The 23,681-nt window shown below is 34.0% G+C and overlaps 2 protein-coding genes across 2 annotated transcripts in view; one reads left to right on the top strand and one right to left on the bottom strand.

Annotated features, from left to right (window-relative positions):
- FGF7 (fibroblast growth factor 7) overlaps window positions 1-22,602 on the top strand; it is a 61,047-nt gene extending 38,445 nt beyond the window's left edge. Inside the window, exons 3-4 of the mRNA XM_066277036.1 lie at window positions 20,103-20,206; window positions 21,362-22,602. Of these exons, the coding sequence (XP_066133133.1) occupies window positions 20,103-20,206; window positions 21,362-21,556 (299 nt within the window). The 3' untranslated portion in view covers window positions 21,557-22,602. The remainder of the gene's footprint in view (window positions 1-20,102; window positions 20,207-21,361) is intronic.
- Window positions 1-23,681, bottom strand: part of FAM227B (family with sequence similarity 227 member B) — a 265,178-nt gene that overhangs the window by 120,476 nt on the left and 121,021 nt on the right. The window lies entirely within an intron of this gene.

Raw genomic sequence — 23,681 nt, 5'->3', positions numbered from 1 at the left:
GTCTATAAAATCATAACAATACCAATAATAAGAGAGACATTTTAGTTGATTCATAAAATATTAGAACTAGCACGCACTTCTTAAAGTCATAATACGCTAGGAGCAAGACAGATAAATAGATGTGATATATTATATACAAATGAAACATATGGAAGTTGTTACTCATATAAGTGCTGTATGCTAAAGTATAAATAAGTTCAAGAGAGGTTTAGCCAAAACCCAAAAGAAAAACCTATAACTGATTAGTAAACTAGAGATGTTTGGAGTTCTCTCAACTCTTTTGAGTTGGTACCATAAAATAAATCTAAGATGAACTATTGTTTAAATTAACCATGAAGTTTTGTGCTTCTTATCTAATTAAATAAACTCCAAATGTATAATGAAAATTAGAAGGAATTATATTTAAAAAAAATTTCTGGTTAATTGCTCTTTTAACCTTAGTTCTTCTGCTGTTTAGTATGATTAAAATATTCATTAATTCTTTAATCCTGGAATAATTATTAACTTTCATTTGCTGATTTTAAATATGACACGCAAGTTGATATAGAGTTTATGTATCATTTCATCTACTTCAGCCTTTAATGAGGGCCTTCCAGGTACAAATCCTTATACTAAGTACTAGGAATTTGCAAAAGTATAAGACAGTCTTCCTAATGGCTTTAGTTTAGGTGAAAAATAGGCTAAAATGATGAATAATAATAGAATGAGGGGAGTGCTGATTCATAGTATAGCAGTGTGATCTTACAGTAGGAGATGGTGACAAATTAGAAAACTAACTAAAACATTCTTAAGAAACTTAAGTTTGGCTTTGAAAAAAAAGTGTCACGCAAGTAAATAAAAACTATTAAAACACTGATTCCTAAGCCTCATCTTAGACGTATTGGACAGACTTTCTGAATAAGACATTTGAAAGTTTTTGAAGACTTCATCATATGATTTCATGGGGCCAGTCCATGAGGCAGTGTTTGAGAAATACTAAAATAGAGATTCTGTGTGATTATAGAAACTGGTGAGCAGAAGCAGGAAAAGTGTGTGGCAATTTTTATGGGAGAGGAAGACAACAAGTAAAATAAATTATTTGGGCCAAAGGCTCATGGAAGTTATAGAAGAACAATGAGAAAAAATGGCAAAAGTAGTCTGGGGTCAGATTTTGGAGGGCTTTGAATTCCAAGTAAAATATTTTGTTTTTTAATAGAGTGCACCACGGAAAGTTCTGGGGTCTCTGGCGTGGAAGGGTAACCTTAATAACATGTCCTTTCTGAATTCATGAAAGGGTGAATGTAGAGTCAGTGAGGCTGGAAGCCGGGGTCTGGTTGAGGAGCTGTCATTCCTGTGTTGGTACAAACGCCCAAGGCCTGGGTTGACATGATGGCAGTGGAAACAGAAGAGAAGTGCTAACTACATACTTGGTGTATAGAAAGGGTGTCTGGATCTCCTTTTACATGTTTTAAGTATCTTCTTCTGTAAACCAGATGTTTTTATTACTTCCACATTTTCTTTTCACTTTCATTTCCATGAAAAATGTAACTACTCTGCCTGAGGACTCCTTGTTTAGACTGCTAGCAGAGAATGCATGCCTCCAAGTCCCAGGGAGACCCAGAGGCCCAAATGGCTTTAAATCAGACTTTCATTTCTCAGTGCCAATTACCAGCATGATCTGAAACCGAAGCATTTAGAATTTTCCTATCTCTGGGGTGGCAGAATATTTAAATATAAGTTAAAAAGAGAAACAGGAAAGATGACATTAAACATCTACCAGGCAGCAAAACTTCACAAGACATGTCAATAGTTAAGAACAGAGGGATAAAGTGGATGTGGGGTTTATCTTCTAAGCTGGTGTCTCTATGAATTAGATGGAGGCTAGGAGGCCTTGACTCCTAGAGCTAGCTGCCAGCAAAGTGTTAATGAAAAGCTTCGCAGTCTTCTTCCTGTTATGACCGCTTCCCCCCTCATGAGTTTTGTCTCAGGGCCCTTGCGCTCACTCTCTTCCAGCAAAATCCAGTCTGCTCTCAGAGTGAGTGCTGTCACTTCTACCATAGTGGGAGTTTATGTCTATGTGTTACCTCTCCCAGGTGCATTTGTAGTTTGAACCTTATCCTTACTCCTATATGAAGAATGATTTGGTTTCCTATTAAAGATATTTTACGTTTAGGAAAAGCCAGAAAATGAGATTTTCCCAGACGGTGGGAAGAGATTATTTCCATTGCTGATATTCTTCTTGTATATTCTGGTGTTATAGTAGCCACACCTATTCTGATCATTTTGGAGCCATATTTAGACCATAGTAAAAGTTGTAGTTAGCAGACATAAATACACGATATGATTACATAAAGAATTCTTTCTGAAAAAACGTTTAGAACTTACAGTGATTACAGAGCAAACAAGAGAGTATTTCCTCCTGTCTGGATCAGGGAACATGCTTTCTCTGGCCCATAGGAGAAACTGGCCCCCTTGTGATCCAGAGAGGCCATAAATGATGAGGAAAAGGTTAGTAAATTGGTATAAGCAGTTTAATTCTGTGCAATATAGTTCAACACTGTTCCCATGACATTCTTCAGTAATATGCAACTGGAATCATCCTATTTGTTGCACAACCGAAGAGTTTGCTTTTCATTCTGGCATGGATTTAACTCTGCTGCAACAAGCTGTTGCAACTTAAATTCTTTCAAAAGAAAACACTGCCATCACTGTACCACATGTTATGTGCTTTCTAAAGATTATCTAATGTTTTATCTATTTTCTTAATAAATCTCTAAGTGCATGACATGATTCTTTTTACTTAACCTGACAACTCATTTAAGTAGTTTTTGACATCCTTAGAGAATAGATGTAAGATTGACAAGAGTTGTAATTGATTCCCCCCCCCCCCATGAAGATGGTGTGGAATCAATTCTGTGTTGCAGGACATTTCAGTTATATTTGATACCAGCAATTGTGTAATCATCTGCAACTGTTTTGAGTTTCATGCTGATTTGATGGGAATTACACTTTCTGGGTTTCTGGAATAGTTTATCTATTTGTATTTCTTTCTTACTGACTTTACAGGGAGTGTTTTTTTTTTTTTTTTAGGGGAAAGTGATCCAAAGACCAGATTAGTACTATCAACAATATGTATCACTTGTGTAATCTTACAATGGTGGATTATAAGGTTCATGGGAAAATATAAGATAACCTAGAACCCGCTGGAGGTCACTCTCTCTACAAAGACTTTTGTGTCATCTATTCCAAGTAAAAGTCAATAAAGAAATATGGAAAAACTGAACTCACTTCTTTCCCAACTCAAACCCTGAATCATTGCCTGCAGGCAGAAAATTCAGGGTACGCAGAGCATATCCATCTAATGGTAAAAAAAAAAAAAGAGTTTTGTCTTCCATATTTAGTCACTCTGCTTACTTGATGGAACAAATTTAATTCAACCTAAGATAATTTGGTTTGTGTTTGTCTGTTTCACTATAACTTTTGAGGAAGTAAAATTTGAATAACATGCATATATTACTAAAGATCATTTGTGTTTGTTTCAGGTTGACAACTTGAAACAAAATACTGGTAGCTATACCTTCTTAATTGAATATACCTTACATAATTTTGACATTTTGATAAAACTTGGTTTATGATAGAAGTTTCTTACAAGAAAATAAATGACTTATAAACCATCTGAAAATAAATTTAAGAATGAAACAACTTTTAAATAGTACATAAGTCATTAATTTTCTTACAAGATATTTATCTACATTGGTCAATTGTAAGACTTGTGTTACTCTGTTTTCAAACATATTTGATTTGAAGAATCATTTCTTGGCTTGAGATAAATATATTCTTTATTTCATCACTGAGTACCATCTATATACAAAACTTATTTTCAGAGATAATCTTAAAATTAAATGTAATTTTATTTCTATTTGAAGTGTGTCAAATATTTTATTTTTAATTCTAATCAATTATAGATAATATAACCATTATTTTATTTCATTCTAAAAATTTCAGACCAACAAATCATTTGGCTTTTAATAGTACAACAATTTTTATTCTTTTTCTTAGAGTCAAAACAGTAAAAGTTGCTTTGTTTTTGTAGTCAAGGTTACAGCAGTGACTTATGGATTAAATTATTAGGCATTACTAAAAATTCAATAAACTATTTAAATACCCTGATTGTACTAATGGACAGAATAAAAGTAGTTGAGGACTTCATTTAAAATAACAACTGGCTTCAGTGATTGGACTCATCTTAATTATAATTGGTAACAACTAAGCTATGCCTTTAAAAGTGGTTGATAATAGAAATAACGTGATTAAAAAGCTATTGGCTTTAATATATTGCCATTATCTTTCAATATTTTATTACTCTAAGAAGACATAATAAAAAGCAAATTCAAAATGAGATAAAATGATAAAGAACAAGAACTATTTATCCACATCACACCAAAAAATTTTCACTTCCACAGTACAGGGGGTCCTCGGGTTATGACAGTCTTGACATACGATGTTTCAAGTTTATGACACTCTCTCTCATAAAAACTTTAAAAAATTGAGATGTGAGTGTTTCAGCTTATGCCATTAGTGTTGTACTTATGTACTACATGGGTGAATTAGTTTGGTTGTGCATGGCAGAAGAATATGCAGAACAGTACAGTATATTTTTGTCCTTTTCCTTTTTCTGTGGCTTAGTTGTGTTCTCATGTTCAATATTATGATTTTACAACTGTGTTAGGATAGGTAAGTGACTTAGACTAGGGTGTGTTTTGACTTACATCAAAATTCGGGTTATGTTACTGTTGTAAGAATGGAACTGTGTCCTAACCAGTTAAGGAACCCTTGCACAATAAAAATGTTCAGTCTCTGACCGGTTGGCTCAGTAGTAGTGTGTTGGCTTGGCATGCGGATGGCTCAGTTTTGATTCCCAGTCAGGGCACACTGCGGAAGTGACCATCTGCTTCTCCATCCCTCTTCCTCCCCCTTCTCTCTCTCTCTCTCTTCCCCTCCTATAGCCATAGCTCAATTCATTCAAGTGCATCAGCCCTGGGCACTGAGAGTGGCTCCATAGAGCATCTGCCTCAGGTGCTAAAAATAGTTCATTTGGGAGCATTGTCCTAGATGGGCAAAGCATCAGCCCCAGACGTTGGTTACCAGGTGGATCCCTGTTGGGGTGCATGTGGGAGTCTTTCTCTCTACCTCCCCTCCTCTTAATTGGAAATGAAGGGGAAAAATGTCAATGCTTTCCATTTAACAGCAGAGAGGGTACTAAATAAAAATAGCAATTATGTTTCAATACAGGACTTAATATCATTCATACTAGTAAAACCGAAGTCCTGCATATAATCATAGTCAAACAGAGACATTCTGATTTGCTTCATCTTTGAAGCCCTCAGTACTATGATCAGAGCATGGAAAATTATGAAATTTCAGGATGTTATTTCAGATCAAAGAGGAAAACCAGGGTAGGAAAGCACATGTGAGGATACTTCAAGTGACACCTACAAATACTCCTCTTTTAACACTAGGAACATTGGGAACACTGAGTAAACATTAAATATTTAAAAAATTGAAAACACATTATTACCATATTTTTAAAAGTCTGATTTTTTTTGGTGCTATGCAAAATTACTTTTATTGCTAACAAACAATTTTATTAATCCTACACATGAAACACAACTCAAACTTTATTGTGGATTTGGATCACAGAGTGATTTGTTTATGCCAAATTTATGAACAAGCCACAGAAAACTGCCATCACTTCAAGCTCACTATCTTTATAAAACTCAAACATGGTATCAGTTCCACCCTAATAATAATAACATCCTTCTCACTTTTTTTATGTCATTCTCAAAATCAGCCAACTTTGAAATGATCCTAGACTTGTCCGACTCTTTATCCTGTGCCTTAGTCAAAACATCCACTAGACCTAGAATCGAGGAAATGAGTATATGGGATGGAAATAATTTGAATCCTTGCTGTCAAGTATATGTTGAATATTTTTATTCTATCATATTTGCTAAAAGAAGCTAGGTTTGACATTCAGCATCATGCTTCACTTCCTAGAAGATTAACAAAGTAAAGAGACAATGTCAAGGGGCCCATAAGAAAATTGAAACAAATGCTTCCAGGAACTTAACAGCTTGCTGGAAAAAGTTCCAGTACATAAGGGTACCAAGGGAGTGACCTGAGACATATCTGTTGTGATTGTTTTGTGTCTACGATGGTCACCAATCATGTGTAATATAAATATCAGCTGTTATTCTTGGCTAAATGTGAGAATGAAAAGGTTTGAGATACTTTTTTCTATGCTTCAGCTTATTAGAGAAGGTAAGCATTTTTACAGAGGATAAAAAAAAACTAATTTAGGAAGAAATCCAAGAAAAAAACAAATCTAAATGGTCTCAGCAATCCAAACTATCATTAAGTATGTGACCAATGAAATAAATTTATATGGAAGAGAAAGACAACAAATATGCAGAGTGCTGAACATAGTTAAGTACCCAATAAATTGTTTCCTTTACAAATAAACAGTTATGAGGTTGTAACCAAGAATGGCAAATCTGACCTTTCTGAAAGATTGTCAATGGCATCTCATGCTTTATATAAGAATAAGGTGCATTCATGAAGGCTATCTGCAATGAAGTCATTCCCTGGCTAGGAAGCAAGAGAACACAGGTTAGACACAATTTTGCCCGGGGAGTGTGTGTGTGTGTGTGTGTGTGTGTGTGTGTGTGTGTATTCCTGATGTATATATGGCATGATATAGAAGAGACTCAGAGAAGATTCATCAGATTAACTGAATGCTGACACATATGGAAATGAATGACAGCAGCAGAAGAAACGTGGGATCTCTAGTCACACTGAACTTCTGACAGAGCACAGGTGTTTTAATTTCTTCTTCTAGTTTAATCTCATGACTTTAGAGGTGTTTTTTTTTTAAGCTATAAAAGTAAATACCTAGCTATTAACAAATAGTGTTGAAAACAGGACGTGTATTTCTGGTCGGTGGCTTAAAATAACTGAAAAAATTGACTCCTCAATTTGTATATATGTTTTATGAAGAATGTGTCTGCCAGGAAAATGAAATATAGGTGCATTAGTTACGATTAGGTTTGGCTTACCCCAAATCATCTATTTCTCCTTCCAATAAACATCTGGAGAAGTGACTACTCTGCTCTACAGAAACATCTGGGTTTCCAGTCTCCATTCAGCCCACTGTTCCACTATCACCCTGTTCTCATAATCTAAGGTAGAATCCCTATTCCAGCAGGATGATGGAATAAGAGAAGAAAAAGTAGGCACAAAGAGGTCTTGCCGGCTACCTCTTATGGAAGATTTCTGAGAGTTGTTATGGGACCCTTTACATATCACAACAGCTAGAACTTGGTCCCATGGCCACACTGAACTGTGAGGGAGACTGGGAAATGTAATGTTCATTTTGTGCAGCCAGCTAAAAATTCTGTTGCTGTGAAAGAAGAGAAGAATGAATAGAGGGGAATAGTGAGTAGTTTTTGCTCAGAAAGTTGGATAGGAAAATGCCTTGTGTCTGATTTAATGAAAGAATGAATGATGTAATGAATGACACTGCATTGTCATAGCTCGAAGGTTTAAGCCTTTAAGGAGTGCAGATATGACAAAAAGCATAGAAAGTATTTCCTTGTGAGAAAACGGGCAGGATCAAAACTTAAATTTTCAAATGGTATAAGAAATGACAGAGTTCAATGGTTAATAGTAAATGGAAAAGAAATATATTGTGCATTAGAGATGAAGACATCTCTCAAATTTGCCAATAACAAATAAATGAAAGAAATAGCTTATATGTTGGGTATCACAATTTTCTAATATACTCATATATCATTCATTTATAATTTATTTCCTGTAAATTTATACACAGAACTTGGACTTAAAATTGTGGTAGTCAGAAATACTAAATATTAGACAGAAATATGAAGATCCAAACTTCAATGAAAAATGAATTACATGAAAACAAAATATTGGATATGAGATTTATTCATTGAATAAAGTCCTGGGCATTTTTCAACCTCAATACAGGCTGCCAGTATGTCACTGCTACCTAAATAGTTAATATAATATTAGTTTGAATTAAGAAATTCAGCTAATTCCTGAAGAAATTGTATGTGTACCACCCACAGGTTTTCTGGGTGCTTGCAGGATTAATTTTCAAAGGCATAAAACAATCTTTTTCAACTTTTATCTAGCTTTTTAAAATCAATTTTATATTTACCATTTTAGCAAAGAATAGTTTGTTTCCACAGTTTTAGCAAATATGAATGCTTCATGATTAGAGAGGAGATAAATATGTTCATGACCTAGTTTACTCATCCTTTCATCATTCAATCAAATCATGATTGTTTTCACCATTATATAAATGCTTTCATTCATTGTCATATGCTGTTAAATTTATAACCTTAACAGGCTGTTGGTTAACAACGGGAAGCATAAAGGTCACTCACTTAAACATAAGTTAATTGGAAACAATAAAACCCTCCAGGATTCATTTTCAGATAATTTTTTCCAGACCAGTAAAGTACCAGTACCTAGAATAAGGTCTGGCAATAGTAAATACTCAATAAATATTTGTTAAGTAATTTTGTATGATGCAGAAATATTGTGATGATCATACTAGAATTGGCTTCATTTGGGGGAGAGTTTCATGCTATAGTATACTTGCAATACTTTATTTTATTTACTTATTATTTTTTTGTGACAGAGACAGAGAGGGACAGACAGACAGGGAGAGAGATGAGAAGCATCTATTCTTCGTTGCGGCACCTTTGTTGTTCATTGACTGCTTTCTCATATGTGCTTTGCTGGAGGGAGTGCTGGAGGGGGCTACCGCGAGTGGCCCCTTGCTCAAACCAGCGACCTTGGGCTCAAGCCAGCGACCTTGGGCATCAAGTCAGTGACCTTTGGGCTTAAGCCAGTGACCATGGGGTCATGTCTATGATCCAATGCTCAATCCAGCGACCCCATGATCAAGCTGATGAGCCTGCACTCAAGCTCAATGAGCCTGTGCTCAAGCCAGCAACCTCAGAGTTTTGAATCTGAGTCTTCTGCGTCCCAGCCCAATGCTCTATCCACAGTACCACCATCTGGTCAGGCACAATACTTTATTTTTGAAGCACTCTTTGCAAATATCAGCATGATTGTATTTCTCCTATAAGTTAGAAACTAAATAAAATTGAAAAAATGAGTGAGCTAATATTTTGAAAGCATAGAAGTATTTCAATAACCAGATCAGCATAAGAAACTATTTTGACATCTTTAATGCTAAGATGCTTATATTTTAATTTACATTTATTTTAACACATTTTAATTCTGCACATATCACATAACATGATTTAGAAATGTATTTGTTCACAAACTATATGTTTTTGCATAATTTAAAAAAAATAAAGAAGCAGTTATTATTTGTTAAAAGGGAATAGTTGACCTGTCTTTATATATAAAATATGATTTGTTATAGTTTAAAAACTTTTATAAAATAACTTTGAAAAATATACTAACTTGAAATAAAATGTCTTTTTTTTTGTAAGCACACTTTTTATTAAATCAAAACTCTGAAACAATGAAAGGATTTAAAATACCCTTTTAAAAGATGGTGAAATTCCATTACTGTGGTTTATGGTCTATATTAAGGAAAATAATGAAGACTATTTTGTCTTAGACAATATCTATATTGGTCTAGTTTTGCTGAGAAGCTGTTTTTAAGTAAATAATATAGCTGGTAAAGAGTCTGGAATCTATGCTGAATGAGACAGGGCTGAAGAAAATACAGATGTTTTGCCTGATGAGGTACATGACCAGTATCTGCATCTCTTTGAAGGGCTTTCATATATATACACATTTATAGATATCCAGAGCTACCTACAAATGTAATGAGCCACTTCAGAACTGGTAACATACAATTAATTAATGTGGGACATAGCAGACAGATAAATCAATTGAAAACAAAACAAGATAACTAATATAAGCAAAAGACAGGCACTGCATCAGTAAAAAGAGGAAAAATATTTAAAAAACAATGTTGAACAAACTAGATAGCTATTTTCAGGAATAAAATATCAGTTTAGAGCAGGAGTAGTCAACCTTTTTATACTTACCACCCACTTTTGTATCTCTGTTAGTATAACATTTTCTAACCACCCACCAGTTCCATAGTAATGGTGATTTATAAAGTAGGAAAGTAACTTTACTTTATAAAATTTATAAAGCAGAGTTACAGCAAGTAAAGCATATAATAATAATTACTTACCAAGTACTTTATGTGGGATTTTCATTAAGTTTGGCAGAATAAATCTTTAAAAAACAACTTACTATAGTTAAATCTATCTTTTTATTTATACTTTGGTTGCTCCGCTACCACCCACCATGAAAGCTGGAACGCCCACTAATGGGCGGTAGGGACCAGGTTGACTACCACTGGTTTAGAGTTTAATTTCTCACTACATCCCAAAATTAAAGCATAAAATAATATAATAAATTAGAAAAATAGAACTATAGATATGGTTACACAAAATTAATCATTTTTAATAATAAATCAGAGTAGTGCAGGGTTAGAGAAACAGTGAGGATTAGTGATAAAAGGAGACATCAAGAGTGCCAAATGATTCATAGAAGAAAGTTATGATTATTAAAAAAAATTCTTGCTCTGGCCAGATAGCTTGGTTGGTTAGAGCACTGTCCTGATATGCAAAGATTACTGGTTTGATCTCCAGTCAGGACACATACAGGAGCATACTAATGTTTCTGTCTACCTGTCTGTCTCTCTCAAATCAATCAATAAAATCTTTTTTTAAATCTTGGATTTGGCATGTAGGAGCTCATTAATGACCCTGAAGAGAGAAAGCCAATAAAGAGATTAGAAGTTAGAATGCAAGAGTTAAATTGCAGAAAAGTGAAAGTTCATCTATACATTAAAGAAATGTGGTGCTAGTGAAAAGGCACTGGGGTAGTCTTTTGAAAAGACTTCTGAGTTAGAACAGGAGCATTTATTCAGCTGGCTCACAAGCCCACAGGCAGAGAGCCGAGAGCCTAGAGCCTAGGAAAACTTCAAGGGCTTACAAATATATTTAAAACTTTAAAGGTAAGATATTGGCAATAAAACTTAAAAAAATTAAAACAGAGATTAGCAAATATTTAACATATCAAACATACCATTAAGGCAACTTCACTATTTATAAAATTTATTAGCTTTTTTCATAACATTTGAAAATAATTTTATACTTATTTACTTCATAAGAATTCCTAAGAATGTACAATATTTATATAAAAATATATAGGTAATGGCAAATTCAATGAGTTCTTTTAGGTCAAATAATTTAAAAGCAAAGTTTATACAAAACTTTGAATTAATTATAAAATATTGTATCTAATGAGAAATTTGCATGTATTTTAATGTTTGATCTATGTAGAACGGTCTCAGGAAATAACAGTAACTTGGGTCTATGAAGATCTTAAAAGAGCACCGAGTAAGAAATAAATTTGGGAAGTGTATTTTGCAATTAAAAAGCACAGAAGAGAAGGACTGAAGTCCAAGAGAGACTAGGTGGAGACAGAATCAACAATCTACTGTTCTTTCAGGACAATTCTTGTGAACTTCAAATAGCAAACACACAAATACACACACACAATAATAATAGGAGCAGTTACTTGCAGAATATGTAAAAATATAACACTGAGATACAGGATTTTGATATGTAAAACAAAACAAAACACCAACACATATTTAAAAAAATTCTTGCTATCATTGTAATTGAGTCAGTGTAAAAAATCATAGCAGTATAAATACATATCTTAGCCTTATTCTTTAATTAAAGCCATACTAACATTAAACTAGTAACCAAGCTGATCAAACATGAATGTTTTACATAGTTTACTATTTACTTGCATAATTAAATTACAGTTTGCAACTTGATACTTTTAAATATCATTAAGAAATTCTCCAGACATTTTTGGAGCACATTGAGCATTTCTGTATGCATGTGCCATAGAGTTTTTATTTATAAGCCCATGTACATGAAGATTTATATAAAAATAGCCAAAGATATTCAACCCACAAATACAAGGTACAATACATAGAGTGCAGTCAAACTGCATCTAAACAGATAAGAAAAATAGAATTAATTTAGAAAAGCTGTTTTTAAACTTTTTAGTCTTGAGATCCTTTTAAATTTTTTAACTCTTATAAGTTATTGAGAATTTCAGAGTTTTTTTTATATGGGTTATAATTACTGCTATTTTCTATATTAGAAATTTAAAGTGACACATTTAAAAAATGTTCATGTATTAACTTATTTAAAAATTGCAATAACAACAGATTATAGGTCAATGTGAACATTAACAGACAACATTAGCATGGGAAGAAAGCTTACACAGTCCCTGTCATTTTCTCTTCTTGTCTACACTGCACATATAATTAATTTTCCTAAAATGCAATTTATACCCTGACATTTTCCCCACTTCAAACCTCCAGTGACTCCTCATTGTCAACAAGTAAAAGTTAAAATTCCCTAAATTGACAATGAAGACCCTCAACAATCTAGTCCTAACTCCTTTTCCACCCTCTCCTACTACTTAGACGCACTTCCTACTCCAGACAGCTGTAATTTCAATCTTCTGAACATGACTTTGGAATATTTGCCTCAGTGGTCTTACATATACATTCCTCTTTCAATTAGCATGATATTTTCATTTCTTTTCTTTTCTTTTTTTTTTTTTTTTGTATTTTTCTGAAGCTGGAAACGGGGAGAGACAGTCAGACAGACTCCCACATGCGCCCGACCGGGATCCACCCAGCACGCCCACCAGGGGCGAAGCTCTGCCCACCAGGGGGCGATGCTCTGCCCCTCCGGGGCGTCGCCCTGCCGTGACCAGAGCCACTCCAGCGCCCGCCCGGGGCAGAGGCCAAGGAGCCATCCCCAGGGCCCGGGCCATCCCTGCTCCAATGGAGCCCCGGCTGCGGGAGGGGAAGAGAGAGACAGAGAGGAAGGAGGGGGGGCGTGTGGAGAAGCAAATGGTCGCCTCTCCTATGTGCCCTGGCCGAGAACCGAACCCGGTTCCCCCGCACGCCAGGCAGATGCTCCACCGCTGAGCCAACCGGCCAAGGCCCAATTAGCATGATATTTTCACCCTATATTTCCATTTCACCTATTTCAACCTTATTCATTCTTCAAGATCTCATTTAATCTTTATCTGTTCCCCAAATCTTCTCTTGGCCACCTAGGATATGCAACACATCTTTCGTCTGAATTTCTATTGAAGTGATTTTTCATCCTATTCTTTTGGCAATTGGCATATACTGCTGGAGATCATTCATTTGCTTTTTCTGTTGGAAGAGAAAATGCTAACTGAATTTTAATACATATTTTATTCATGTCCAGATATTTTGATGATATCACAATTAAAGTCATCACATTAGGTTTCTAAAATATTACTGGACCTCAGTTAGTTTTCCATTGCAATGCACCTGAGAGCTATGACACATGTACTAGTGTAGGAGTGATATATAGAGTATTTGCCTGACCAGGCGGTGGCGCAGTGGATAGAGCGTCGAACTGGGATGCGGAAGACCCAGGTTTGAGACTCTGAGGTCGCCAGCTTGAGCCCAGCTCATCTGGTTTGAGCAAAAGCTCATCAGCTTGAGCCCAAGGTCGCTGGCTCGAGCAAGGGGTTACTCGATCTGCTGAAGGCCCGTGGTCAAGGCACATATGAGAAAGCAATCAATGAACAACTAAAGTGTTGATTGATGCTTCTCATCTCTCCGTTCCTGTCTGTCTGTCCCTGTCTATCCCTCTCTCTGATTCTCTCTCTGTCTCTGTAAAAGAAAAAAAAAGAAAAGATATATAGAGTATTTGTATTTCTTACACTTTCCACTTTGTGTTTGCATTATAATCTTACTACTCATACATGTTCATATTTCACAAAAGGAAGTCATCAGCTTGGTACACAGATCTTAATTTATCACTGAAGACATTATTAATAGTAACTAATAATAAATCCCAGATGTACTATGTATTTGGGAGAAGAATAAGTAATAAAAATGCCAGTATAAATAGTGTCTCACACATGTAATCATATCATATTGTTAACTAAAATCTAGACTGTACTTTTAATTAATAGACTTTTTTAGAACAGATATAGATTTATAGAACAACTGAGTAGACAGTAGTTCTCATTATACCACTGTAAGCTTCCCCCATAGTTCTTCTATTATTAACATCTTGCATTGTGTTCAATTTCTTACAATTGACGTGCCAATAATGGTACATATTTTTAGCTAAAGTCCATAGTTACACTAAAGTTTACACTTTGACTTTGTATTTCTATGTGTTTCGGCAAATGCATACCATCATGTATCCACTAATACACTATTATACAGAATAGTTTCACGCCTTAAAAATCCATTTCTTCACATTTTCATCCCTTCTCACCTCCCCCTACACCATTGGCAACCATTGCCTTTTTTACTATCTGTTTAGTTTAACACTTTCCAGAATGTCACACAGTTGAAATTATATGGTATGTAGCCTTTCAGGCTGATTTCTTTCTTTTAGCAATATGCATCTAAGGTTCCTCCATGTATTTTTGTGGCTCAGTAGCTCATTTCCTTTTATTGCTGAAAAATCTTCCAAAGTATGATTTACCATAGTTCGTGTATCCATTCATATATTGAAGAACGTTTGATTGCTTCCAGTTTTGGAAATTATGAATAAAACTATGGATAAACATTCATATTCAGATTTTTGTGTGGATAAGAGTTTTCAAATCAATTGAGTAAATACCAAGGATTGTATGATAAGAGTATGTTTTGTGTTCAGTAAGAAACTGCCAAACTGTCTTCTGATGTGGCTGTTCCATTTGCATTCCCACTAACAATGCATGAGAGTTCCCATTGCTCTGCATCCTCGACTGCATATGGTGTCAGTTTTTTCAGATTTTAGTCATTCTAGCAGTTGTGCAGTAGAATCTTGTTTTAATTAACCATCCCCTAATGACATATGATGTTGAGCAGATTTTCATATGCATATTTTCCATCTGTATATCTTCCTTCATGGAGCATCTGTTCAGATCTTTTGCCCACTTTTTAACTTGGTTGCTTGTTTTCTTAGTTAGGGTTTCAGAGTTTTTGTATTGGACATACTGAATGTATTTTTGTATACATGTATGTATTTGTATGTATTGTAATGGAACATCAAATAGAACCTATATCCTTAAATGTAATATTTTCCACTCAACAACCCATGCTTGACAGAAAATCATAAGTCACTTAACATTAAAAATGTTTTTTTTCTTTGTTGATACCAATCCTTAGTTTTAATGCACCTGAGTAAGTATATTTAAAATGGTCAAGGACAAACTTAAATGTTCTAATTGGCTTAACAACCATTAAACCATTGTCTCCATTTATTTTCAACTTTACAATAATTTTTAGTTATCATGTTAGTACATATATATTAATATATGCCCCCTCCAAACTTGAAACATAAAGCTTAAAAGTTTCAGGGAAAAGAAATATTCAAGGACCTGGGATTGGGGTGGAGAGGGATTTATGTATGATGGCATATGAAAATATTTTTTTCTGCTATCAGTTCATGGAAAGACATGGAGGAAACTTAAATGCATATTACCAAATGAAAGAAGTCAGTCTAAAAAGGCTATATATGGTACGGTTTCAACTATATGGCATTCTGGGAAAAGCAAAACTATGTAGACAGTAAAAGATCAGTGATTGCCAGGGTTTGGGTATAAGGGAGAGGGATGAAAAGGCAGAGTACAGAAGATTTTGAGGATGGTAAAACTACTCTGTATGATATAATAATAATAGATACATGTCCAAATCAACAGAATATAGAATGCCAAGGAAAACCATAATGTAAACTATGGACTGCGGATGACACTGATGTGTCAATGCATGTTCATTAATTGTAACAAATATACTATTCTAGTGAGAAATATTGATAATTGGGGAGGCTGAACATGTGTGGGCAGGGAAGATGTAGGAAATTTCTGCACCTCCTCTCAATTTTGTTGTGAACCTAAAACTGATCTAAAAAATAAATTATTAATAAAATAAAAATTATTTTCAAACAGGAACATTAAAACATTTTAGAATCAATGCTGTTGGTAATAGGAACAACGAATTAGTATTAATTTTTAAAATACATTTGGGGAGCACTTAAAATTCTTCAATTAGATGTTGGACAATTTTTAATGTAATAATAACAATTTATACCAAAGTTCCTCACTTCTCATCACAAGTGTGAATCAGGTTTAAATAATAAATAAGCAAAAAGATTAGGTAAATTCATAAGTGATTTTAATAGAAATTATTCATAGGAAAAAAATTCAGGGAAGCCATTTTGGTCATTTTCCCTAGTTTGTAAGAGTGATATATTAAGTAATGATTTGATGGTATGGGTGACAATATTGTTAACAAGGCTAAATGACCAATTTGCTTGACATGTTCTTTCATTTTTTATGTTCTATTGTATGAAATGCTCATTCTTTTCTTCATTTTGAATTCTATCATTGTGCTACCACAGTTATTAACAACTCAATGCACCCATGTAAGTAATATGCCTTTCATTTTTGGGAACAAATTCACTGTGTTACTTATTCACATATATTCTTAAGCATAAATCCAGACACACAAAAAATATAAACCTTTATATTTGTCTTATATAAAACCAAATATCTAGCAAACAAATAAAAAAATGTGCAATTAACTTATTTGGGTAGCTAACATTACTGGCACAAAATATATGTTTATATTATATGTTCTGAGCAACTGCCTGGCTTGTAGTTTGAATGACAGGATATCATAAGCTTACATAGTTAACCCTTCTACAGATCTTTGTAGCTCTCTGGGAAAATCGCTTCCTCATTCTGCACTTGAACAAAAAAGTGGTCACTTTAGTTTCTTCATTCTTGGGTTTTCTTGAATAAAAGAAGGCACAGCACATGGAGAAAAACAGACTAGAAATTCAGGGTTAATGAGGTATTGGTTCAGCCAACACGACTTTTAAATTGGTTGATTCTTAGTGAAAGATATTTTTTAAATACAGCCCACAATTAAGAACATTCCTGAATCAGGAACCTTATTACCATTTTCGTGTCTATTTTAAATCAGTTAAAGGTAGAATTTTTAAAGATTGAACATCTTTTCATATGTTAATTTGCCATCCCTGTATTTACTTTAAGATTTCTGTTCAGATATTTTGTTCACTCTTGAACTGGGTTGATAAAAATATAAATATTTTTTTGATAGCATTAACCCCAATATGTGGAGAAATAGAATTAACAATGTTCATCACCTATTAAGTGTCAGAGTGCAACAAAAATAAGATGGGCAATGGATATGCAGTGGATAGAGAGAAAAAGAGTTTGGAGGTAGGATGATACAAACATATTGTCATGACCAGAATTGAAAGGGAAGATGTCTACATATCATAATTAACAATACCTCTAAACAGTTATATTGTGTGGACAGCTGGTGTATAAAAAAAAAAAAAGCTAGGAAACATTATAAATTCCATTCCCTAATTACAACAAGCATGAAAGATATCCTAAGCCTATTTATCAGAACTCTTCTATCTAAGAAAATATACAATATTAATTAAAGGGAGGGAAAGCAGGAGTAAATAGACTTGAAGATAAGGAAAACATTGACTTCATATAATTTTACAGTGGTAAGATCTTCACAAACCAACTACTCCATATGTCTTTAAATATATTTACTCGATTGCAAATATGTTAAATCAGTGAATTTCTTTAGTATTATTCGTTTTATTAGTACAAATATAACCTAATTGGATTCTGTGGCATAGTAAATTATTTCTCTCTCTTTTTTTTTTCTTTCTTTCTTTCTTTTTTTTTTTTTTTTTTCATTTTTCCGAAGCTGGAAACAGGGAGAGACAGTCAGACAGACTCCCGCATGCGCCCGACTGGGATCCACCCGGCACGCCCACCAGGGGCTATGCTCTGTCTACCAGGGGGCGATGCTCTGCCCACCAGGGGGCGATGCTCTGCCCATCCTGGGCGTTGCCATGTTGCGACCAGAGCCACTCCAGCGCCTGAGGCAGAGGCCACAGAGCCATCCCCAGCGCCTGGGCCATCTTTGCTCCAATGGAGCCTTGGCTGTGGGAGGGGAAGAGAGAGACAGGAAAGCACGGTGGAGGGGTGGAGAAGTAAATGGGCGCTTCTCCTGTGTGCCCTGGCCGGGAATCGAACCCGGGTCCTCCGCACGCTAGGCCGACGCTCTACTGCTGAGCCAACCGGCCAGGGCTATTTCTCTTTGATATTCCTTTAATGAACACCAAGAGTTAGTTACCAGAAACAGTGCTCCAAGAGAGCAGAGTTTGTGTCTGAACTGACCTAGTGCAGAGCTAGCTGGCTCTCGGTGAAGACGTGTCAATGCTACATGAATGCATTGGCATCACATCCTTCATATGTCTGTAAACAATTGCCAAAATGTCCCTTAGACTCCTCTTCAGGGATGTGTTTTTCAAAAAGTTTTATTTTCTCTTTTAATTAAGGTATAATTATAGATGTGTTTGCTGCTTACATTAGATTTTAACTTCTGGAATTCAGAAACCAGGACTATTTTTCTTAATATATATTCTAAAACTGCAACACAATCCTATACATTCTGACAATGTTATATAAATACTTAAAAAGATGAATATCTATTCATTTGCATTTTCATCATAGACCCCACTTTCTAGATGAGCAACTGTAGTATGCTTAATCAGATAAGCCCTGACAAATGCTTAATATACTGAGTATCTCTTGAATATACTAAAATTGATGAAAACAGCTTCTATATGTAGCACGTATGTGAGACAGATAACAAACATCAGCTAGGCTACATTAATCCCAGTAAAGTGGGTAATAATTTTATTGTCCAGATAGGAACTCTGAAGCAAAAAGAATAAGTAAGAGGATGAAGTAAAGGCATGAAGTAACACATCAGATTTTTAAAAATTAAATAAATATTTTAGAAAACAACTTTTGGAGTGTCAATTTATGCAGATAATTTTTACTCGAAATTTTCTTTGTACTGTGTGAGGCACAGGAAAGAGAATGTCTCATGTTTGCATCTTCATTTTGGAAGTATAATTAACAGCAATAACATAAAAATGTTCAGTAAATTTTAATTTGAAAGTCATCTTTAAAAATGTATTGAGGTTTTCCTGTATTTAGTATGAGTCATTAAAATATAGCACTTAAGGAAAAGATATATAATAAAAAATAATAGGTTAATGTTCTCATAGTAACTACATGCTTTGTAAAACTAATTTCAACAAAGATTAAACAATTAATTAGAAAGGTATAAATTTATAAAATAACATGAGTAGGGTTCATAATTTGGTTTTAATTATCTTTTCACGCATCAACAAAACTATTAACCTTTGTTGAGGGCTAGGCTCTGTTTACCATCATTTACAATCGCTTTAACTGAATTTTTTTATTCAATTTAAGTATATTCAAGAGATACTCAGCAATAATTTTTAGGATGAAGTTTAACTAGAAAAGTTAAAAATGTTAGCCTATTGTGTACTTTTATAGTCTTATATAATAAGCCAGACCATCTGGGTTCAAATTCCACCTCTGCCACTTACCAGCTGAGAAAATTTGGGCAAATTAAATTTCTCTTTGCCTTTGCTTCTTTATCTGTAAACTGCAGATAACGAAAGTATGTTCCTCATAGTCTTGGTGATAAGTAGATGTGTTAATACGTAGCACTGGAACAATTCTTAGCATGTGAAATGAGTTCACTAAACCTTAGCTGTTATTGTTATTATTATTAGTCTGTAAATTAGAAATGTAACTCGGGAGAAGAAAAAGCTAAATTCAAATATATAACTATTTCTTCAAATTCAGATATATTTTTGTAAAAAATAAAAAAAATTAATAGTTTGCACATATTTAATAAGAACTAGAATCTTGTGCTTGTGAGCATGTGTTAAAAGGTCTCAGGCTAAGTAAATAGTCACATTAATAACTCAACAACTTCCGAATGAAAGAGAAATAAAGACAAATTGTCATTCTTGCATAATCTGCAAAGCTGAATGAATAATTGACCTATCTTTTGTGATTCCTTGCAGATATTATGGAAATCAGGACAGTGGAGGTTGGAATTGTGGCAATCAAAGGGGTGGAAAGCGAATATTTTCTTGCAATGAACAAGGAAGGAAAACTCTATGCAAAGGTATTTATAATTGATAGCCTTGATTTTCAAACTTATTTTTATCAAGAACATCTTACCTTTCTGAAATGTAAAAATGGAATTTCTCTATAATCATATAATTTAATGAGTTCATTACAATATTTTATGTTTAGGCATTAAGAAAATTGTTTTCTTTGCAACTTTGGTCAATTACTTAGCAACTTGGACTTTAGTTTCATCATCTATAAAATGAGTTAAACTAACTAACCTCTAAGGATTCTTCCAGTTCTAATATTCCATGTGCATTTTAGATACTTAAAATCTAAAATTTCCTTCTATCAGTGTTAAAGCTCTTTTTGTGAAAGTTCACCCAATGTGCACATTGCTAACATGAAAATTCTTGGGAGAAAATTCAGAAATTTGCTTATCAACAGCGATCTCAAAATCATGGGCTTTGAACTGCAAGCATTCTCGTTGTTCCCAACTTTATTACAATATGAAACATGCAAGGGTTTATCTCACAGAAATAGAGTATAATTGACTGTTCTTTGTATTCTCACTGACCAGAACAATAACTGGTACAGGCTAATTACATAAAAATATAGGTTTCACTGACTGACTGAATGAATGAATGAATGGTTGGATGGATAAACAAGTAAGTTAATGTTTTATTTTCCATCACTATTGCAGGCAGTGTATTAGTAAATGAAGAAAGATTGTGAAATATATCTTTCAACTGTGGGAGGCAGAGGCTTTCTGCTAATTATATCCAAGTCTCAGTGGCTAGGGAATGAGTGACTTGCTCATAGTAAGATTAGAGCTGCTAATTAGGGGGATATAGCTCCTAATATTAAAGAACAGCAGCAACTGACTGCCAAAAGCTACATGTTTGGAATTATGTTGCATAACTAAATGTGCATCATTTTATCTTTTCTTAAAATTCAGGATGTCTTTTGTTGCTGTTGTTGTCTTTTTTTTTATGATGACAAACTATAGAAATAATCCCTGAAAGTATAGTTTTATTGTTGTTGTTGTTGTTTTTTAAATATGCTGACCTATACCTAATAAACTGCATTATGTCCACTCAAAAAAAATCATATATGTTTTAATTCTACCAAATATTACTGCTTACTCTTTGTTTAATAGAGGCCTTTTAAAAATCTTTTGGATAATGCTGTTTGTTTGTTGTTTTAACAGAAAGAATGCAATGAAGATTGCAACTTCAAAGAATTAATTCTGGAAAACCATTACAACACATACGCATCAGCTAAATGGACACACAGTGGAGGAGAAATGTTTGTTGCCTTAAATCAAAAGGGGGTTCCTGTAAGAGGGAGAAAAACGAAGAAAGAACAAAAAACAGCTCATTTTCTTCCTATAGCAATAACCTAATTGTATATGGTATATAAGAAACCAGTTCCAGCAGGGAGATTTCTTTAAGTGGACTGTTTTCGTTTATTTTTCTTCCTTCTCTTCTCTTCTCTTCTCTTCTCTTCTCTTCTCTTCTCTTCTCTTCTCTTCTCTTCTCTTCTCTTCTTTTTTCCTTCCTTCCTTCCTTCCTTCCTTCCTTCCTTCCTTCCTTCCTTCCTTCCTTCCTTCCTTCCTTCCTTCCTTCCTTCCTTCCTTCCTTCCTTCCTTCCCTTTTTTTAAGTAACCAAGAAAGGCTGGAAAACTACTGAAAAACTGATCAAGCTGGACTTGCGCATTTATGTTTATTTTAAGAGACTGAATTAAAGAAAGATTTGAAAAATAAACACAAAAATCAGATTTACTAACTAAAAGTTGTAAAAAATTGTAAAACTGGTTGTACAATCATGATGTTAGTAATAGTAATGTTTTTTTCTTAAATTAATTTACCCTTAAGAGTATGTTAGATTTGATTATCTGATAATGATTATTTAAATATTCCTATCTGCTTATTAAATGGCTGCTATAATAATAATAATGCAGATGATGTTATATAAGGTATGTCAGACCTAAAGGCTGCTGGAGTGATTTGTCAGATAGTCAAGTCAATGCTAAGTACGGAAGATGAGCAGTATTTTAAATGGTTTCTAGTGAAAAATTATAATTCACTCAAACTCTAATCAGAAAAGAAGGAATATTCTCTAAAATTCTATTATGGGATTGGATCAAACAGGTACTTTTACAAAAGTATATGATTAGAAAAATTTTGTGCCTATTAACAGGAATGAAATTTCTAATGCTGCTCATATTGAAAGAGTATTGCTACCAGGATGTTTAAAAAAATCTTGTATATAAAATAGCAATAATGATGATAATACTGTATTTCATCTCACTTGCCACAAAATAACATTTTATAATCCCTAAAGTTTTAAATTCAAGTAATATAATCTATCTTTTATATAATTCATATTCAGGAATATGGCTTTTAATAATGTTTTCCCCACAAATACTCATGCTTTTTTCTGGTGGTTACAGCATTAAACTTTATTTTAAGTTGTATATGAACTTTATGTTTTGTTATTTAAGTTTATGTTATTTATATAAAAAAACCTTAATAAGCTGTATCTGTTTCATATGCTTTTAATTCTAAAGCAATAACAAAAGCGGCTGGCTCAACTTCAAGTTCCCCTCCCCGTCGTGACCAACACCAAGTCCAGTACACAGCACTTGGGCCAGCAAATCCTGGATGACAGACAAAAATGACAGCCTGCAGCAATTCTTACAATAGATGTCTCATAGGGAACAATACAAAAAAATGTGAAACATGTTTGCCACAGACTCTTGTCAATTAAATTGAATGATATAAGTTAAAAGAACTTACAGAATTTTAAAGTTAGACTATATTTGAGTTTATCAGTAGAAAATTACTATATTTTAAAAACATGTATATTTAAACTTAGTAATGTTTTTTAATCTCTAGAAATGTTGACATTCAGAGTATGGCAGCATTACCAGTTGTTTCCCTGTTAGATGGCAAGAGCACACAGCCCAGGATAAGGTATTGAGGCTCTGAATATCATAAAGGCTTGAGTTCATATAGATAATGAGCTTATCAGAAAAAGAAATTTCCGCTCATAACTCTTCCATTGGCAGCTCTTGGTAGCACTTTATATATTCATTAATAGGAGGTCAGCATTCATCTTAATTATATTATTGGTATGCTCACTATGGTGGTTTTAATTTCAAAATATTTGTCATTTAATTTCCTTTGTTTTATATAAATATTATCTGGTAATACATTTATAGGTGAGTCACACGAAATGGCTGTCAACAGAAACAATGGATTCTATTTATTTTCTTGTGAATGACCTATATGACCAGGCAGCAGGAAGCTAGAAAGAACTGCCCTTTCTCACATATATTACAGAGTGATGCCATGAATACTATTTTTATATGTTATCTGACTCAAGGGCCTCACGGCCTCAGTTCCTAGATCAGGCTTCTATGACTGGAGTCTTGTGAACATGTGAGGACAAACAAGGACCTATATTTTTCATACTTATTTCCTTAGTACCTAGCAAAATGTCTGTCCATAATTAACCTTTACATG

The sequence above is a fragment of the Saccopteryx bilineata genome, chromosome 4 (genome assembly GCF_036850765.1).
Source record: "Saccopteryx bilineata isolate mSacBil1 chromosome 4, mSacBil1_pri_phased_curated, whole genome shotgun sequence".
NCBI lineage: Eukaryota > Metazoa > Chordata > Mammalia > Chiroptera > Emballonuridae > Saccopteryx > Saccopteryx bilineata.
The sequence above is the reverse complement of the archived record's forward strand: the minus strand, read 5'-3'. Positions and strand labels throughout refer to the sequence as shown.